General features: G+C 42.8%; 1 protein-coding gene across 1 annotated transcript in view; it reads right to left on the bottom strand.

The window, feature by feature from the left end:
- Window positions 1-780: 780 nt before the first annotated feature.
- RBM20 (RNA binding motif protein 20) overlaps window positions 781-21,009 on the bottom strand; it is a 159,860-nt gene continuing 139,631 nt past the window's right edge. Inside the window, exons 6-14 of the mRNA XM_065408586.1 lie at window positions 20,406-20,549; window positions 18,966-19,097; window positions 16,250-16,329; window positions 14,512-15,202; window positions 10,692-10,790; window positions 7,440-8,091; window positions 6,050-6,169; window positions 4,926-5,047; window positions 781-891 (exon numbers count right to left, since the gene is read on the bottom strand). Coding sequence (XP_065264658.1) covers window positions 781-891; window positions 4,926-5,047; window positions 6,050-6,169; window positions 7,440-8,091; window positions 10,692-10,790; window positions 14,512-15,202; window positions 16,250-16,329; window positions 18,966-19,097; window positions 20,406-20,549 — 2,151 coding nt within the window. The remainder of the gene's footprint in view (window positions 892-4,925; window positions 5,048-6,049; window positions 6,170-7,439; window positions 8,092-10,691; window positions 10,791-14,511; window positions 15,203-16,249; window positions 16,330-18,965; window positions 19,098-20,405; window positions 20,550-21,009) is intronic.

Raw genomic sequence — 21,009 nt, 5'->3', positions numbered from 1 at the left:
ATCTAAGACACAAAGTGGACACACTTTTAGAATTTTCCCAAGGAATATTTCCAAACACAGAAATTACCAAAGAGCATCCAGCCCACAGGATATAAAGCACTGGAGAATGAAGGCAAATAACTTTCAGCCTGAACTGTTCTGCCTGTATTGGATTTCAATTGTACGCTCCTAGAGACAGGGACTGTGACTTCCTCGATCTTTGTACAACATCGAGTACATGGACAACACTCGAAAATTAAAAAACGATGATGATTATCATCACCAAGCTCTAGGTGCACATATCCTGAGGCCACTGGGGTTTACCTTATGCCATCTAACAGCACTAGCACAATGGCTTTAGGTCTCTTAAACAAGGCCTATTGTTCACTATACTAATGAGTGAAGTGACTTAAAATATATTCATGTTAAAAGCTTCATTCAGGACATTTCTTTTCAGATCATTTCCACTGGAGGATGCTAAATTCTTCTAAATACTCAGCCTGACCTACTGTGTGGCATCTGAGAATCCCTGAGAATTCTGAGTTAGTATAGGAAGCCGCTCCCAACACACAGCCTGAGAAAGAATAGCTGTGCTTGTTACAGATACGCCAGCACTGCTTCCCCGTGGGAAACTATTTCAGGCATTATGGTTTTTAATGGCACCCTGGGCATAGATGCATAGAACATGCTGTTTATTGTGCTTTCCTTCCTCCTGCACAGTGCAAATTGATCACCACACCATGTAGATCAACAATGAAATGTCAGCATTCACTCATTTACAGCTCTTCTAGTTGAGCGACATCATAGCTTTTTCTTCTCAAAGTGGGGAACAATCCCAGCAACGTCCTGTGGCAGATTGCTGTCTTCTTCATTCATTTTCAGACTCTCTTCTGCAAGTTGGGATAGATACTTCTGTGACCAAAGGAAAACCAGAGGTGGCATTAGCAAGATTGAGAATACTCAGCACAGAGTGCTTTATAGCTTCAAAGCACTGTCACTAGCCCTTAACAACCCTGGGAGATAGAACCCACAGACATTCTGTCTACACTAAGGAAATTTAAACTGGTGTATCTGTATTAATGTAGATCCCCTAGAGCAAATTCCCTTAATGCTGACAAGACCAGGGAGCTTAAGTGACTTGCTCAATGCCACCCAGGAAGTCAGCAGCAGAACCAGGAGGACTACAGTTCAGGATATCCCCCCAGTCCCATGCTCAATCTACTAGACCTTTTCTCCTGGCAAATAGAAGCTGATTGCTCGATTCTGCTCTCCCATTGGGGTAAATCAGCAGTAACGCCACAGAAGGGAACAGAATTACACTGGTATTGAAGTGGTGGGATTGAGAGCAGACACAGTTCCTGAGATATGATTTAAAACATACGTTACATTTGCAAAGCATCTGTCTTAGACACATACCTTTTGATGTATATAAATCTATTTCTTTTAAGTGGAAGGAAAAGTGAAGCCAACAATCAACACTGATAGAATTTAACAAGCTGGCTGGAGTATTTGCCTGTATTGACTTGTTTTATTATGATGGAGTTCAAGTGCCTTAAATATCAATAATATAGTGCGATCCTAAAATCTATTAGCAGCCAGTAAAGCTGCTGACTTACTGGCAATGCCCTTGGGTGGCAGAGGTGCACACAAAATGGAAGGTGGAATGACATGGGCGTGAGAGAGGCATGCAAAAATTTTATACTCAAATTCAACCCCGGTGAATGGCATGAGAGGCAGAAGGGAACAAAACTTCCTCATCACAAGTAAAATGTTCCTCTCTGTGGATCCTGACCAAGCAAATGCCAGTTACTCAAACTCTTGAAACAGATTCATTAGCACCAACAGTCTACGTACAGCTGTGATGAGAAATTACATACATCTCTAGCTACGAACAACTGCTCTGGTCTAGGACTGGTCATTTAAAAACACTGCTCCAGGGGGGAAAACAGAATCCTCATGGCAACTCCGCAGCAGGCACCCGATCACCTGCTACGTGTCTCTCCTTTCAGTGGTGCCTGTGTATGACCTGCTGTTGCACCATCTATACAGTACACTGCATAAACTCACAATGTGCAGGGCAGGATTAACTTTTGGGGGCCCTGGAGCCCACCCAAAGGCCCCGCCCCTGCACTCCTCCCCAAGGCCCCGCCCCTGCTCTCCACCCATGCTCCGCTCCGAGGTCCTGGCCCTGTTTGGCCTGTTTCCCGCCAGGCCCCGCCCGGCGCTCACACGAGGGGTGTGTGGAGAGGAGTGAGGTGGGGAGGGGGTGGAGAGGGGCCAGGCAGGGAGGGATTGGAGAGGTGCGAGCAGGGGAGGGGGAGGGTGCAGAGAGGAATGGTTGGGGGTGGGGCTTCAGGGGGAAGAGGCCAAGTGGGGGTGGGGCCTTGGGGGGTGGCCACAGTCCAGGCGACAGGGCATCTTCTGAGTGTGGGCCCGTCACTATTGTAAACTCAGTACTGACAATGTGGCCTTCATTTTCTAGAGAAAGGGCAAAACTCTTTGCGTTTCATGTGTACAGCTTAGCAGGAGGTGACTCAAAACTATTCTTCAGCTTCCAGAGGCAACCTTCCCCCCCCCCCCCCTTTTTTTTTTTTTTTTTTTTGAGGGGAAGGGGTAGTCGCTGGTCCATTTTTAAACCCCAAACGTTGCCTGCCAAGATCCTTAGAGCTGCTCTTAGATTGTATACCATGATGATTGCCACTGCTGTAATCTTGAATAGAGAGCTGTGGCCTGCGGAAACGCAGCACACAACACTGTCTTGATCTAACTGGACAAAATTCCACATGGCTGCAGGCAAGAGTAAATATTACAAGAGTCTTTGGATAGACATGGAATTCATTAAGGTTGGTTTAATTTATCTTTAAACCATAAACTACATTTAATTACTAGCACACATAGATGGAACATATAACCCATAAGCTGATTTTTTTAAGCTATTGCCTAGCCAATGATGGTTGAGATTTTCAAAGCTGACTAGGGGTTTAGCCACACCCCCTTGTTGATTTCAATACCATCTCATGTGGCTAAAGCCCTTCTCAGCTTTGAAAATCTCAATCTAAAACCCCCAACTGCTATTTATCACAGAACTGCAGCAAGAGGGAGAAAATACTTTTTTGGTTTAAATAGAAATCCACTACAAAACCTATACAGAAGGCAGTCAGGCATTACAATGCATTCCATAAAACCTCTCTACATTTATATGTAAACCAGAATGAAAGTGGCTTTGAAAATTGTTTGGCATTAATCTAATTCTGCGGTTCTCAAGCTTCATTGCACGTCGACCCCCTTCTGACAACAAAAATTACTACACGACCCGGGGGGGGGAGGGGCGGGGGACCGAAGCCTGAGCCCTCCTGAGCCTCACCGCCCCGGGCAGAGGGGCCCAAGAGAAGCCCAAGGAAGGGGGGTCTGTAATCTGAGCCCCACCGCCCAGGACTGAAGCTGAAGTGTGAGCCCTGCCGCCCAGGGCTGAGGCCCTCGGGCTTCGACTTTGGCCCCAGGTGTTGGGGCTCAGGCTTCGGCTTCATCCCTGGCCCCCAGCAAGTCTAATGCCGGCCCTGGCGACCCCATTAAAACGGGGTCATGACCCACTTTGGGGTCCTGACCCACAGTTTGAGAACCACTGATCTAATTTAAAATATAATCTATCTACTTTAGGTACTTATCCGGCCCCCATCACCATAACCTTTAATGTGTTTAATGTGAGGGGGAGCAGTGTATACGCTATTATCTTCAGTTGGGGAACCGAGACACAGAAAGGCTAAATGACTTGCCCAAGGTCAGACAGGAAGTCTGTACCAAAGCAGGTATGCTGGTGCCCTAGACCATCCTTCTTCTTCTATATCCACTCACCTCAATATTTAATTACTAACCCCTGGACCATCCTCCCTCTATAATCACATCTTAACAAGCAGACTGGGCCTTTTCTGTGACTGATCCTCAACACCGGAACTTGATTTTCCCCCTTGGTGTGCCTGAATATGTTCCAGACAAGCTGCACAGCCCCATCTTTTCTTCTTGGGGTGGGGGTGCACCGAGCAGGATGGGTGAAGAATGCACAAAGGTATGGTTAATATTGATGCTGTTATGAACAGGGATTGTTGATATTCTCAGGTGGATATCTAAAAAGTGACCAAGGTAGGGTTGGGTTTGGTTTATTTTTGGATATGCCAATGATCTTAGTGCAATATTGTCTAGTGTGTGCTTGGAAAAATACCCAGAGCAATGGGTGGGGATTTAAAAGTAAATCTAAATAAATACATAGGACATGGCATTCTTCTTCACTGCCTTCTAGCAATTGTTATGTAGCATTATGCTGCACTGTTGGACAGCTGCCATGTTCCACACCAGAGATGGCTGCATTTCAGTGGCCTATGAAGCCATCCTCAGATCATTTATGTATCATACACATAATGCTTTGAAATTCCTCAAGTTGAAACATACTGTAGAGACTTAAATTGGCACAGAAATAAAATTATACAGATTCTAAAAGGGTAACAAATGTAGCTGCCATGAAATTAACAAATCAGTAACGGTGGCAAGCTCTGTGCAATCTGTCCCAGAAAGAACTGCCTATGCACTTCAGTCCTCACCTGAAACACCCCTACTACTCCCTAATTTTGGGACTCTTAAGAGGAGAGACTCAACTGGGCCAAATTGTGTGCTAGTATTTTTGTGATGTGGACTTCTCACCTCATTTCACTTGTGAGCCATGATTTGAGCACAGGGATCCAGAGGTGACAGGCTAGTGTGCTGGCCGGCAGCACTGCACAAACCATTTGATGTCTATAGATTTGTCAGCTTAAAAGATTTAAAACTGTCCATTTCCTTGCCACTGAATTCTGTGCGCACCATGAAAGTCCGTTTTATAGCACCAGAGAGTTTTACTCAGTCTGACCCATTCGTTAGTAGAAGCAGGACTAACACTAATTACACGTGTGTTTTACCTGAAGATTTTTGTAGTGAACAGTACTTCTGCAGTGGCTTGTCTTAGCTGTCTCTTCATTCGTGTAGAAAAGTCCACAAAGCTTGCAGTAAAACCCAGTTCTGGGCACCACAAATTCCACACCTACCAAACGATTTTGAATCACATTAACATGGTTTACTTTCAAAGAGAAAAATATAATTTAGCTCAATGATAAAGAAACAAAGGCTAATCCCAGATCTACTACTTTCAAGTTCACCTGAAAGGACATCAAATTCTGTAACACTGACGAATGACGGCGAAAAATTACAATTTAAAACATCATGCGTCATGCATCTGATGAAGTGGGTATTCACCCACGAAAGCTTATGCTCCAATACGTCTGTTAGTCTATAAGGTGCCACAGGACTCTCTGTTGCAATTTAATACATCATGTACTGCAAATACACATTGTATACATTCTCTTAGATATTCTATGTATTTATACATTATCTCAGATAATATATGCATGTATATTTATTGAGAATACATGATGGTATAGTACAAAGGGTTGGGATAGTCACAGAATTTACTAGGGGCAAAAGTCACAACTGAGTTATATAGGTCATTCCTAGCAAGTGCCAATAATATCCTTATATTAGATCACACCACAGTGTATTCTGTATGTTCATGTTCTATGGTTGTGTAATGTAATCGATCCATTCGGGGCTAAATCACTCTAATTTTTCATGTAACATGCTTAGAAGCTCCTTACTGTACAGAGAACTCACTTGAGAGATCTCTCTGCCCTCAAGATTTCCTTGGCACTGAGCAATGCTTCTACCAAAGCCCAGAACATTTCTTTCTGAATGTGTCAGTCCCCCTATGTTTTAGACCTTGGAATCCAATGGCAGTTATTTCAGCTGTTCAGTGTCATTAATGAACACATAGTCCATTTATCTGGAATAATCATCAATAATCTGGAATAAAAATCTCAGTTCTTTCCACATTTAACCATGTGTTACTTACTGTTTCTTTTGATTCTCCTTGCATTCGTTCTGAGAAACAAATACAATAAGTAGCCTTAAAGTGACACCTTGTTGTACAGTCAAGGTATTGCAATGGGCAGTGTCTCATGCGGAGAGAGACCTAAATGTTTAGCCATACCTAGAGGAATGCTAAGTTCAGTGAAAACATCCTCTTGTTCCCAGGATGGTGAAGAATGGGTTCTTTTAGATTTCACCTCGGAGAATTCAGGAGATTTCATTTCCAGGTACCTAGAATTTACTTAACAAAGGAATAAATGCATTGAATGAAAACAGTTTAATGAAATATGACAACTTCTATAATCCCCTTTCAAACTTTTTCTGAATGAGGCCAGAAGTTAAACATGACCTGGAAATGGAATATTTCCATCCAATCTGGATGCTTAAAACAGTACAGCTGCCAATAGCTAACCAATAAGAAACACCACACATTAACTACATTTTTTTTCTAGAGACAATTTCACGTTCATTACTGCTCTTCTGTTTATATTTTAAACTTTTCCATTTTGGTAATTGCCCACTTTCATTAGAGAGAGTGTGTTAAAACTGGAGCTATACTTTATGCATGCCTCAGTATTACAGGATACTGACAAACACTATTATTCTGTATTTATATGTTAAATCAGTGCAGGCAGCAGATTTAATGCATGGGAAATATTGTATTGATTTACTGGGAAGGATTAAGGCTGGTAAGAAAGATATCCTTCCTCCCCGTTCCAGACATGTGAATTGCTTATATATTATATATAAAATACAGAGCCACTCAAGATCCCAAGTCACTACAGCATTACAACAGAGATGCAGGATTAAGAATAAAGGGCTTGATTCTGATTCTGCAGTTCTTCCAGACACTGCTGTCCTTACTCAGAGATTTTTCCTGACAGCTAAAGTTTTTAATAGGCAGGTATGATTAATCTTACCCTCTGAAAATATTTTCTGGCTTTGTGTTACCATGTGCCTTGCCACATCAGGTTATATTAGAGGGAACATATAAGAAATAACGGTACTTGGTTAGTACCCACCCAAGTCCCCACACACGTGCTTGCATGAACAAGGACAGAGAAGTAACAATCTACAAACTATTTTCATCTTTTTGCATGGTGGGTAAGAAACACCCATTCTGAGTTTCTTATGTGGGCGGGAGCCAGACAGATATAAAAGATCCCTCGGTTATTTGTTGACCTGCAGGAACTGTAGTTCTTCTCATTGACCATTCAAAGTACTTAGCAGGGGGCTACAAGAGTTCAGCTCAACTCACGTGAACCCAGATGTGACTGTTACAGCTGATTATTGCAAGTTGCTTATCGTATTTCCTTTACACCATTTGACTAAAAGCCTTTAAAGGATTAACAGGGCTCTCATGGCAGCAGGGTTCTTTTACTGAGCTGCTCCTAGGAAAATCTTGACACTATTAGCAACATTTATTCTTGTTAGCAGCAGATTAAAATCTAATGCATCTTGCACAGATAAAAGCTCTCCACCAGCAGAAAAGAAAACACAGAAGTAGTTACCCCGTGTCTCTTGACACTCTTGGCTTCCACGCGTTGTTTCTTCGCTGGAGTTTTTTACAAGCATTTCCATGACTTCTCTACTCTCTGATCCCATCTGCTTGTAATGATCCATAAAAGTGCCAGAGTGCTGGTGAGTCTCTCCTTTCATTTGATCGGAAGATATCTGTCCATCCTCCAGCTTTATGTGAATATCAGAGCTCTCCTCTATTTTTCCTTCCTTTTTGTGGTAATTAGAATCCCTAAGAGCTCTGTCTTCTTGTGATCCATCTGGCTTCTGTTCAGTGTCCAGATTTAGGCTTGATGCTTCGGTAACTGCATCATCATCATCAGCTTCTGGACAGCCACCGGAAGCAGCTATGCTTTCCTTTGCTGATCTGAAGCTCGTTTCTGGAGCTTCCTGGGCAGATTCGCCTTCACACCTGTTTATCTGGCTATGGTCATTTTCCAGTTCTAACGTGCTAGTTACATACTGATGCATTTCTGAGCATGCTTTGTCTTTTGGATCAACTGGAACAATTTCTTCAAGTTCGGTTATATCCGGCTCCATAATAAAGTCGTCTTCTCCCACTTCATCCACTGTGACCAGTTCTTCCATGTTAGCTGGATACCAGGCCTCGCCTTCCATCTCACTTCCACTTTCCCAGTCTCGCTCCTGCAGCAGAGAGGGAAACGGGTTGGGAAAGATGTCATAGTTATATATCATCAATATTAGGGAATGGGCTTTGACGTAGTGATCACAAGTGATGCTTTGGACTGGCCATCCCTCATGTCCTACCATGTCCACAATTCCTAGGAACGGTACACTGTGGTACCATGTTTAATTTACTCTGTGTACGTGTAGGGGGGTGTATATGTAATCCACGTGCTAATAGGGAGATATTTCTTTAGAGAGAAGTGGGAGAGGATGTTGTGTCTGGGTCATTCTTGCTAGGCAGATGTCCTATTAGCACTCCACACCCAGAAGTTTCTGGAATTGGGTGTGGTAGCTGGACTCAGACTCCACTGAAGACAAGTAATCAGGGCAGCTGCTTTACAAAAGGACATGTGACCTGCTGGGAGACACTTAGCCATGGCACAGAAAGCAGGCTGGTTTCCCTTAACTCTGAAGCACCGTACAGCAGGTTAGGAGTATTGTTAACTTTCCAGCACAGGGAAGCCCTGGCCATGTTAGAAAGAGGAAACTGGGAGGGGAAACTAATGTCTTTCATTTTAGTTACACACCTTGAGTGTGATTTGATTTTAGCTAAACCGTTTTAGTTCAATTGTCTGGTTCAGCAACTTTTTTCTTATTTAAATGGGATGATGGGGAAAGTCGTCTATATCTGGCTATTCTCAGTTTTGTATTTTTCTTGTAATAGGGTTATTGATTTATATACTTAATACCGATTGGCTGATTAATTAGCTAGCTAGCTGAGTGATTCCATAGTCCAGTAGAGGAGGAGAAAGTCTGCTTGGGTTCCAGTTGGAGATTTCTACAAGCAAGAGGAGGGATGATATTGCCACAGAGCTTTCGGCTCAGCAGACTGTATAGAGCCGATGAACAAAGACTCTAGCTGAGACAGGTAAACTCAGTCTAAGCTGTTGGAACTCTGAGTTACTCCTCACTGTGAGTTTGTGGGGACCGACCTGTTTAGATCTAATTTGTTTCTTTTGTTTATATTTATGTATAATTGTGAAGATAGCGTATGTGGATTCTGAAGTAGCCTTATTAGGTAGTAGAAATTAAGCTATTATTATTATTGTTTCTTGATTATTATAAGATTGTATGAAGTTGGTACTTAAGAATTAAGTTCATTCCCTTTGTTCTTTTTGGACTTGATTGTGGGGAATCCTTGCTGAAAGTCCTCCATGACTGAACTGTGGATCTGCATGTGCTTTTCTATAGGAGTTGTGTTTAACCACTAGGAGAGTTCCCCCACTGTTACATATACACAGACCACTTTACAATAGCCATATAAATGCTTCTAGCACTGCACGTCTTTGGGGATATTTTGTAACTCTCTGGGTTGCTGAAATCTCCCCATCTCAGTCTTATGTTAATTATCACCATGTGAGCAGTGCCACAACTGCCCAGAAATTCACAACCTGTTGTACCTAATTCTTTGAATAAGTCTTTCTTCAGGCCCAGAGGAAATTCACTTACCTACCCCTCTGGGGACATAGGAGCCTTGCCAGCAGACTGCTGGGGGAATGTGCTGAATTTGTCCACTCCCCATCATCACCATGGCCAACCTCTCCCCAACCAACAGAGTCATTTTTTTGCTTGGCTGCACACTACCTCAAGCTCCTACAGAGAAAGGAAACTTGTGGCTACCTACTGCAGTCACTTCCTTCCACATGGACCCTCTGCCAGAAGCTGGCTTAGACCTTGAAGGAAGTTTAATCTCCTGGAATACTAGATAAATGCCAAATAAAATCGCAGGATGGTACTAATTATAAACTCAGTATCCAACAGTGGACCTTCATTCCAAAACATTAGCACTGGCTTTCAGAATTGCACCTATTAATTACAACGCCTGCTTACTTTTAATGCATACTTGGAATAAGTTAGATTTTAACTCCCAGAATCATTTTATGTGCATAAGAGATTAAAAATCTGTGTTTCTCTCCTCTTTGGTCATTTCATATGAAGCCTGGCAGTGTCCTAGGGTAGACAGACTGTTCTTGATCAGGAGATCAATTTTCTACTGCGCCAGATATTGATAGCTACCACATTCGACCATCAGCTCGTAACTGTAAAGGTATGAAGCTGGAGAATTTCGAAGAATATGTCTCTGTGCTACTGCAACGGGAGGTTTGTAGTGAAATTATTTAATTAAAGAGAAATATTTAAAAAGAGGTTGTCTACAGTCCATCTAACGCCATCATTCTGGAAAGGCTTCATCTCCTGTCCCATCCTTTGCTGTAGCTCCAAAATGACTGCCTCTTCTATTTTTGGACACACTGTACAGTTATGTAGTCTTTTTAGGCATACGTTCCTTCACATGCATAGCACTTGGCAGCAGCAATTAAAAGTAATCTATATGGGCATACAGCAACTAAAAAAAGAGCCTCTCAAAACCCTGTCAGGCAAAAGTTATCCATAGAAGCAGAGTTCAATATGAGGTAAGTTAATTTAGACATCCCCTCTCAGAGTGTCTGAGAAATGGCATTCAATGGGGGTGTAATATTTCTGTCTGCAAAATTTGCTGACAAATTCATGTGTTGCTGCATTTTATAATAGAGACTAAACCCAGTTAACACACAGCTTACCTTCTCTTTTCTTGTGCTTTCCATGGAATCTGCTGAATCTTTTCCTTGTTTATTTGCTGAAGGTGAGGTCTTCTCTGTAATATGCTCCTCTTTCCCAAGCTAAAACAAATACAATATGTATATCTGTAGTGACACTCAGCAGTAATCCTAAACAGAGAGATTTCTATTCTGGTTCTATTCTGAGTCTTTGTGAGCAAAGGCATTCAGCATGGTCCCATTCCTTATTCATCAAATTTGTACAAGTGAACTGTACTCTGGGGAAACACCCAGAGATTGGAGACTTCTATCTAGCAAAGCTGGACAGAAAATTTAAAAAAAAAAAAGAAAGAAATTTTGAGGGAAAAAATGGAAATGATTGGAAATTCATGAATTTCCAATCTTCCTTCTTCAGTTTTCCAACCAACCCTGGTTTATAATGATTGAATGCAGTGTAAGCAGGGGGCCCCAACCCATTGATTTGTGATTGTAGGACTGCTCAGGAATGCAGTTCCTTGCATAGGTTATACTTTGGAAAAACAAACCACAACATTATATGGTGTTTAAAAAAAAAAAAGTAGGTGGACTGGAAGTTTGGGTCTTTTAAGCTTGAGGGCATCCCTTTAACCTGATGAGTGACCTTAACCAAAGATTCTCAGAAGGTCTATTGCTAACACTGTTAGTTTAAGATGACTATGTACGTGTGTGCAATTAACACTGCAGCTTCTCTCCAAGGAAGCACAAAGCGACCACAAAAAGACAATCAAGCCACATCATCTTGGTTGTCACCAGGGACTGAACCCAGGACCTCCAGAGTTAAAAGCAGGAGCCCCTGCAGCTTCTGCAAAAGGATTAAGATCTGCACCCGGCAGCTGCAGCGGACTCATATCCTCAATGGACCAGGACCAGAGGTATGCCTAACACAGAGGAATGACAGCTTTGATGTGGGCTCCTCCCGCTCTACCTCTCTGAGACTCCAACTGCACGAGCCAGGAGTGCCTAGATCTGTCGTTAGTAGTCCCTGCAGACTGCCACAAGAGAAGTGCCACAGGGCCAGGCAGGAGGGTGCCTGGCACCAGAGAGCTCATCTTAGAGAGAGCCCTGCTCCGAGGTATCATTCAGCCACACTGAAGTACATAGGGAAAGAAAAAGGGGACAAAAATCTGGTGCAAACAGATTGCTTGGATGTGATGGAGCCATTGCCTGCTTGCTACAGAGACTTCTGAGCTACAACCCGGAAACGTCTGCCATTTTCCCCTGCATGAGGAAGGAGAGCAAGATCAACTAAGGCTTGCCCTGAGCTGACTACAGATTTTGAAGTTCAGCAGGATCAACTCAAGTCATTGCCCCTGGGGAACCAGAAACAGGATATCCAGCAGTTTCTTCAAGTAAACACTCCCCAGCGAGAGACACGGACCACCTACCCATTTTCAAGACTATTGTTAGTTAAATACATGTACAGCCTTACACTTACACACCCGTGCTGTAATGTTATCAACCACTGTACACCATGTGGTCATCAGACTTAGTGTCAAAGTAACAAAGAGTTAAGGTTAGAACTTTTCAGAAGAGCTCAAATAAATTATGTGCCCAAATCCCACTGGTGTCCCATTAGGCTCCTTTTAGTCAATTATTTTTGGGGAAGAAAGCTGCAAGGTACTGGAGTGAATAACAGAGCTCTCCATAATGGTATTTCTGTTGATGTGGCAAGTTACAGAATGTTCGAGTGGCTTTTTCTCCCCGCTTGGTGTTAATAATGTGAGTTCAAAACTGGCTCGGTGTACGTTGCACCCCTAAAAGTGCAACTGCTCCCCAAGAAAGTGTAGAGATACTACACATGACAGGTCTCCAGGTGCATGAATAAGGAAAATGAACTTTTGCTCACAAAGTTTGCTACTGAGTTCTTGAGCTGCTGTATAAAATGATTGTTCTGTGGAGGGCTGGTGCCGTGAGAAAGGTAGCCCTCCCCTGTTGAAACACACCTTGGACAGGTTTACCTTTCACTTCTATTAAACCTGATGATCTGGATTTTCTGGTCTGAAGCAGCACAAAGTGACCTTAAGCCAGCCAGAGATAGCCACTGGAGAATTCCCTCTACACAGCGGAACTCTCTGCTGGCAGAAATCTGTTGGTGGCAGCCCTGCTGCCTCCTGTGCCAGCCGTGTAAATTCAGTAAAGGATCTTATGCCAGTGGCATACGTAGGGCCCTACCAATTTCACGGCCGTGAAAAACATGTCACGGACCGTGAAATAATGAATACCTTCTCAATGAAATCTAATCTCCCTGAAATCAACCGGGCTGGGGAGGGACAGGACTTGTTCTTCCCCTGCACAGCTGTTATGGGGGAAGATCAGACCCACCTCCGCAGGCGGCGCAGAAGTGAGGGTGGTAAACTGTCACTTCTGCACTGCAGCAGCCCCAGAGCTGGGCTCCGGACCGCTGCCCCCCACGGCTCTTGGCGGGGCTTGGGGCACCCAGGCTTGGGGCTGCCACTTCCCGCGGCTCCTGCTGTGGCTCAGGGCACCCTATTTCCAGGGCTTCCACCCTCCCCCTGTGGCCCTGCTTGGGCTTGGGGTGCCCTAGTGCTGGGGTATTTGCCCGCCACCGCTCCTGCGGGGGCTGGGAGTTTAGTGGCTGTGGCTCCTGCCCGGGCATAGGGACCTGGGCTGGGGGCTGCCACTCTCCATAGCTCCAGCCCCCGCAGCTCCTGCCCAGCTCGGGGCTCCCCCCAGCCCCGTGGCTCCAGCTGGGGCTCAGGGTGCCCGGGGCTCAGGGCTGCTGCCCTCACAGCTCCTGCCAGGGCTGACGCACCCATTTTTCAAATTGTCTGGGGCCCCTGGGCACGGGCCCCATACATTAATCCACCACTGGCCCTGACTAGCAGCTAGGAGCCCCCAGCTGGGGCACTCCCATCAGCACTGGGGAGATCGGACCCACCTCTGGGAGCCCCCTTCTGCTGCAGGAAACTCCGCAGCTGCTGTCTTCAGAGATGGGCTCTGAAGGCAGCACAGAAGGGCGTACGGCAATCCTGCAGCCCCTCTTCAACAGCTTTGGGACACACCACATCTCCGGCCCCCACAATCGCCTGTTGGATCAGGACCCCCATGGTTACACCTGAAATTTCAGATGTAAATATCTGGCATTGTGAAATTGACCAATTTTAAGACCCAGTGGCCATGAAATTGACCAAAGTGAATGGTGAATTTGGTAGAGCCCGAGGCATAGGTTCGGGCAGCCTGGAGCACGGGCTGTGAATTTGGGAGCTGCTACCGTGGTCCATGAAGCTTTTCCTCTCCATTCCATCCAAGTGGAGAATCAAGCCCAGAGAGATTGTAACTTTACCTACCAGTGAAATTTGCTAAGGAATTTAAAACTATGAAGTAATGTGCTATGAAGATTCACTGCTTCTGCCTAGAGAGGATAACGAGTCCCTGCCCGGCCATTACATGGAGTGAGAAATTAGTAATATTCATTGTCACAATCAAGAGTAGGGAATTACAAATACAAGTTACCAATTGCTGTGCCTACAACACCAAGAAAATCGAGTCATGAGAGTAAAAGGTCATTCCCACGCTGACTGCTCCACAAATCACAGGTGGCTGTATAGAAAGAGAGTTTCTAGCTAGCTGAAAGGGGAGCAAAACAAAACATTTTGTATACATCACTTTTACCTGCAAACATCACTGCAGTTTCATTGCAAACAAGCAGACAAAGGACATGTTTGGACTAGCTTCACAGCAATCACAGTAGTTATGAGCCCATTAGAAAAGTCATTACTCCAGCATTACAACTTTTCACTTTTATGTAGTGTCCCCTATTCTAACCAAAGAAGCTCCCTGTTACCTCATTCTCAGGTGCGTTGCCTTCCTTCGCGTCACTGATTTCAGCCGCAGCAGCAGAATCTTCAACTGGGTCTTTATCAGCTTTCTTGTTTTTATATTTATCACTTTGCTTTTGCCTGCTGCCTTCAGATACCTTGTTGGGCCTTTGTTCAGAAGTTTCCTCCTTATCTAGGTCCTCACAGTGAGAGTGTTTGCGCTCTCTTAACCTGGCCTCTTCTTTTCTTTTAGACTTCACCGGGGCATCCTGCAGCTGCTTTTGGTATCGATCAGATTTTGATTTAGCTGCTTTTCTGTAATAGTCATCTTCCCTGCTCTTATATCCAGGTAAAGCATGAAGGGCATTGGGTGAACCACCCCTTAAGTACTTTTCTCTGTGCCCTCTGGCTCCTTCGATCCGTCCATCTAAGTCTAGCTTATCCAGCTGCCGTATATAGTATTTTCTCTCGTGAACCCATGTGTCAGTCCTATCCCTTTTCTCCTCCCCGTTCTCTCTCCAGAGTGCTGCATCTCTTTCTTCCTCTCTTCGGGAGTAAGGGGACTGATCCCACGACTCTCTTCCATTTCCCCAATCTGTCCTGCTGGCACCCAACGGACTGCGAGGTGAGCTGCAGGAAGTAAAGCTTGGGGTGTGGGACCTTGGTGACAGAGAGCGACTTATGGGGCTGCGAGACCGTGGCCTCTCAGTCCCATACCTGCAGCAGAAGGAAAGCACACAATTAATCATCTCTGTCTGGAGGAAATCTAGGGAATCTTTAACCTGTTTGGATCCAGCCATGCTGAATACTGGGTTTGTACACTGAGGCCAAAACAAACAAACCTTAAAAATTGCACCCACAGATTTTTCACATGTACCCATTTGCAAATGCATCTATTTGCACATGTATTGCTCCCTTTCATGTGCTGGAGCCTGGTTAGGACTGTACTAACGCTCACAGCATTTTCAAAAAATCCACATAGAATCTGTCATGAGAGAACATACTTGTTCTTCCTTAAGAGTGTCACAAGGTGTCAGTTTCTAAAGCCTATGACATGTTTAACACAGGCCCTTTATGCATCGATGACATCACTAAGGTGATAAGAAGTGGCACATCTACCCTGAGTTTTCATGTTTTAAAAGTTGTTTCACTTTGTGACTATCCCTCCTACAGAACTACTCATAGCACAAGGCCCATAAATGCACACAACAGAAAAGAGACGTATGGAAAGTATGCAAAATAAATTAAAAATTTTTTTTATTTAACGCGTCTCCTTCCTCTGGGTCTTCCAGTGCATTTAGCTTGTCTGTCTTTAGATAAGGGAATGTCTTGTAATTTGTGTTTTGTACATCATGCCAAGCATATTGTCAATGCTCAGAATAATAAGTAATTAATAATAAAAACATCATTTTCTTTCATAACAATCATTCCATCTGTCATTGTGTTTCATTACCCAGGCTCTATGATTTACCATAGTATCCATTTGTGTTTTTTTTCAAGAAGTAGAAATGAAATATAAGAGACTTCCAAAACATAAGAGAGAGAGAGAGAGAGAATTAAGAAAGAAAAGTAAATAGACATGCAGTGATTATCCTGCTTGCCGGTCAGCAGAGTTATCCAAACCCCCGTTTCCAAACCATCCAGCAACCCTCTAAATCATCAAGAGTAATGGCTCAGTATTCAGAATATACAGAATTTGCTTTCTATATTGCTCTGAATCAAGTTATTAAAAACAAAGTATGCCCAGCTGACATCATGAGTTACCTGTCGGCTTCACGGTACATATCTCTTTCCTTTTGAGAATGGATGTCCTGGATGATTGCTGCCACATTTTTACCTGGTTTCTAAGCAAAATAAAATATACCTGTTTAGAATCCAATATGTCTCTAAGCTATTTTACGTGCAACATCATCTATGAAGTGACATTCCAAGTAGCATTTCATGACACTACTTGTGAAAAATGTTCTGATACAGTGTTCAGAGTAGCAGCCGTGTTAGTCTGTATCCGCAAAAAGAACAGGAGTACTTGTGGCACCTTAGAGACTAACAAATTTATTAGAGCATAAGCTTTCGTGGGTTTCATTCTATATGCATCCGAAGAAGTGGGTTGTAGCCCACGAAAGCTTATGCTCTAATAAATTTGTTAGTCTCTAAGGTGCCACAAGTACTCCTGTTCTTTTTGCTGATACAGTGTGTTTCCTACAGTCTTCTCTAAAGTTGGTAGCACGGTGACTGATGCATTAAAATTGTACTGATAGAAATCAGTAATCTGTTACACTACAGCAGGGGTCGGCTACCTTTCAGAAGTGTTGTGCCGAGTCTTCATTTATTCACTCTAATTTAAGGTTTCACGTGCCAGTCATACATTTGAACGTTTTTAGAAGGTCTCTTTCTATAAGTCTATAATATATAACTAAACTATTGTTGTATGTAAAGTAAATAAGGTTTTTAAAATGTTTAAGAAGCTTCATTTAAAATTAAATTAAAATGCAGAGCCCCCCGGACCGGTGGCCAGGACCCAGGCAGTGTGAGTGCCACTGAAAATCAGCTTGGGTGCTGCTTTTGGCACGTGTGCCATAGGTTGCCTACCCCTGCACTACAGCATTGTATCTTTATATTTGTTGGCTTATATGATATGACCTGAACACTAGACAGTCTCTTTTTGCTGGGCATTCACTATAGAATATTTGCTAGGAATTTCCATGTAACAAGAGGCAAATTAGGCCACTAGCCTAAAACATGGATTAAATAGATGTGTCATTCATGTTTCTGCCTCCCTAGGAATAGATTGGTATGGTATTTAATTTCACTGCTTAGCCCATTTAGGAGCATGGCCACACAACAACATGTGTAGCCATTGGAGCTTCAAATAAAAAATGCAAGGAAAGCTTGTAAGTGAAATTTCAACAGGTGAAATTTTTTCAAGACCATTTATAAAAAATGTATTACAGCAGATCAAAGTGGGCATACCTCTTTAAACACTAACAACAACAATAGCTGAACAATATACACCTCTACCCCAATATAACGCGACCTGATATAACACAAATTCGGATATAACGCGGTAAAGCAGTGCTCCGGGGAGAGTGGGGGGGGGGGGGGGGCGGAGCTGCGCACTCTGGTGGATCAAAGCAAGTTCGATATAACGCGGTTTTACCTATAACGCGGTAAGATTTTTTGGCTCCTGAGGACAGCGTTATATCGAGATAGAGGTGTAGTCATATGGGCACTGAAAGCAGTTCATAGCAGTATAAGCCACCCTTTCCTGGATTAAAAAAAAAATCACTTTTGCTACCTCTGAGGGAAAGAATCAGGAACCTCTGAGCCATAAGGCTGCATGCAATTGGAACTGCTGAAAATTTTTAGAGTTTTCTGAGAAGTTCACATTCAATATCTATCTACCTTAGATGCTTACCAGGCCTGTATTACCATAGTATCTGAGCACCTCACAAGCTTTGATGTATATACCCCCACAACACCCTGTGAGGTAGGGAGGAACTATTCTTCCCATTTTAGAGATGGGGAACTGAGGCACACAGAGACTGGCGCATCTTTGGTAGAGCAGGGAATGGAACCCAGGTCATCGGAGTCCCAGGCTTGTGCCCTAACTACTGGACCATCATTCTTCCCTGGTCTACCCCCAAACCAATGCTACAGCATACACACAACTCAGCCTGTATACAGTGAAATGAAACCACATGCTATGTGGCTCAGAGAGTGGGTAATAAGCTATGGAGCTTTTCACCTCTACATCACTAGTTCCTTCCCAGGTTAGTCATCGTGAAATTAATTATTCCCTTAGTGTTGGTGGCATATGTGAAATGCATTAGGTTTTCTCAGTCCAGTTCTTAGAGCACAGGAATCCATACAGTGACACTCTCAGTAGAGAGGCCAAAGACTGAATGATCGTTCAGCATTCTGATTCCCCATGACAGATTCTGCACTTCAGTTAGATCATCCGCAGAGAGAGAAAACAAGCTGTTGATAAAAATGTTTAAGGCAGCACTGCCACCATAGTTCCACATAGAAATTGTACCGTGGCTCCAGGGTACAATTAGTGAAGCCATATTTACTAAATCATAGCTGAAGAATGACAGAAAGAATAGTAGCCTCTTATTTTTGCCACCACACGGAGTCTGCAATGTTTCATGCACGGCTGGATATTAGGCTTTCGTTAGACTGAGCAACACCAATGTCTGGCCGTAATAAGACAGCTGGGAAAGGAGTTTAGAATTAATGGTGTGACAATCAGATTAAGTAGAGTCTCTGCAAATAACTCAAATACAAGAAGAAAGCAAACAGTCAAGTAAACATGGTTTGTTAGCATATGTTGGTTAACTTATTTGCCATCATTTCATTTTTTAAATTCTTACTATGGTAAGTAAAAATCAGTGATTAGCAGAGGATTTTGGATGGGTTTCTGAGGGTGTGGCAATAACTCCAGAGTTCTAGTACAATCCGGAACACGTTTATAGTTTACCTTCAGCTGAAGCTCCTTGTATCTTTTAGACATTCTAATGAGTAACTTGTCATCATTTATCATAGCAGGTTTCTCTTGGTAGTACTGCACCATCGCCTGTGCAGCCTCAGTGTAAGCCATTTCGAGAAAGGCCTAGCACAAAAAAGAAGAAGCTGGTGGATGCTAGACAATATGCAGTGAAAGAGAAAAATGTGGCACACCAACTTTAGTTCATAATATTTTGAAGAGACGTTTGTAATAGTAAATTGTAAAACACAAGAGTTTAGACAAGCCTACCCAATGAAACAAGATTTTCTTAGAGCCATGTAGCTTTTCAACTTTGGAACTGAAATAGTAACCATGAGTATTTTGATCCGTCTCCATTTATTTAAAAGAAAATGGATTGCCAATTATAAAAGATGAGACCCTACTAAAAAACAGAGATGAAGAAACCACTTAACAAAAAAATAAAAATGACTTTAACTAAATCTTTCTTGGCATGTGAAAAAGTTAATTCACTTTCTTCCCCTTTTCTCGGTCACCTTCAGACTTTATGGTTAGTTGGTGAAAGGAAGCACAGGAACTGAAATACTGTGAGAAGTGCTGCTCTTGAGATTTCCAACTGAGTTTTGCAGACTCAGTAAGGATCCAGACTTTGGTATGCAAGACAACAAATCAAATGTCAAAAAGTTAGGAGACGTGTCTGTCACCATCAAAAGCCAGAAAGAATTAAAAATCAGAATGATGTTAACAAGCAGGTTTATAACAATTTAAATAAAAATATATTTTGATGTGACTTTAGCTTAAGTGGCCAGTGTAAACTCATGAATGTAAATTTACTGGATTTTAAAGTATGGTTATGATGAGAAGACTATAAAATCATACATATCCCACTTCAGTGATTTATTTCCATATAATTTTGATCAGTTTACAATTTAAATACAATGTAAGATTTTGCTGATGGCCAGAATGATGAGCTCAACCTGTGATCTAAAAATCCAGGCTGTGCTTTGCTTTCTGCATCACCAAAAATGAAGATTCTGTAACCAGCGCTTAGCTACAGTGGATGATGAATGAAGCAGAATAGAGCACAGCTCATTCTTCCCACGGCTAAATCTGCTCTGCAATGATGAGTAGAAAAAATAAATAGCACAATGAAAATACAGAGGGAGCTACTAAGGGTAATAGAACAAGTCAAAATTATTCCAATTTCTGAAATGATAAAGAAACATTTTTGCAAAAATGTTTCACTTATTAATACAAAGTTTTCACCTGTTTTTGCCAGTTAACAGGCAATCCGAGATGCCATGGGTTACAGCCACATCTGTAACCCTGATCACACTTTAAAAACACCCCTTTGTACCTTAATAGCACACTTTGCATATTCAAGCTTCTATTACGAAGAAACAGCCTTACACAAAGATTAATACATCTCAATTAATGGCACAAAAGGCAAAATACCTGATTAGTAGATTTCATGAGGATATAATTAGTGACTTTCCCAAAGGGAAGTCCAAGATTAATGACATCATTCTCTGTGCAGCTTCCTTCAGGGAGATTGCAGATGTGTACTACTCGGCCCACGGTGGATTTGCTTTGTGGAAACTAAGAGGAATAAACATATTTGTATAGAAGGTTTGATAATATAGCAGCTAGGTAGGTTTTTGCACAAATGAGATTTCCTAATCAGCACTATAAAAATTAAAACCAAACTTCCTTCCTTTTAAATGTTCTCAACCTTATAGTTTTATATCAGACCCAAGACATCTCAGGACATTATACAGTAAATTCAGGTGAGGGGACTACAGATGAGGTATGGGATAACCATGGGCTGCATTTAAATCCTTCTGTCTCTAACTTAGACTGAATCATGCGGGAAGTAAAATGAGCCCTGTTTAACTTTTAGGGCAGTCACGTGTATTTCATTTTGCAGAACCTACAACCTTCCCCCTTCTGCCGTGACAATGAAACACACTGCGGCGTTTCCACTTTGGGGCCCCTTTTGAACACTGACACAGACACCGAACAGAGTTCTCTAATTGGGTTGGCACAGATTTGAAGCTGG

Source organism: Emys orbicularis, chromosome 7 (genome assembly GCF_028017835.1).
Source record: "Emys orbicularis isolate rEmyOrb1 chromosome 7, rEmyOrb1.hap1, whole genome shotgun sequence".
Taxonomy (NCBI): domain Eukaryota; kingdom Metazoa; phylum Chordata; order Testudines; family Emydidae; genus Emys; species Emys orbicularis.
Note: the sequence above shows the minus strand (reverse complement) of the source record. Positions and strands in the feature narration are given on the sequence as shown.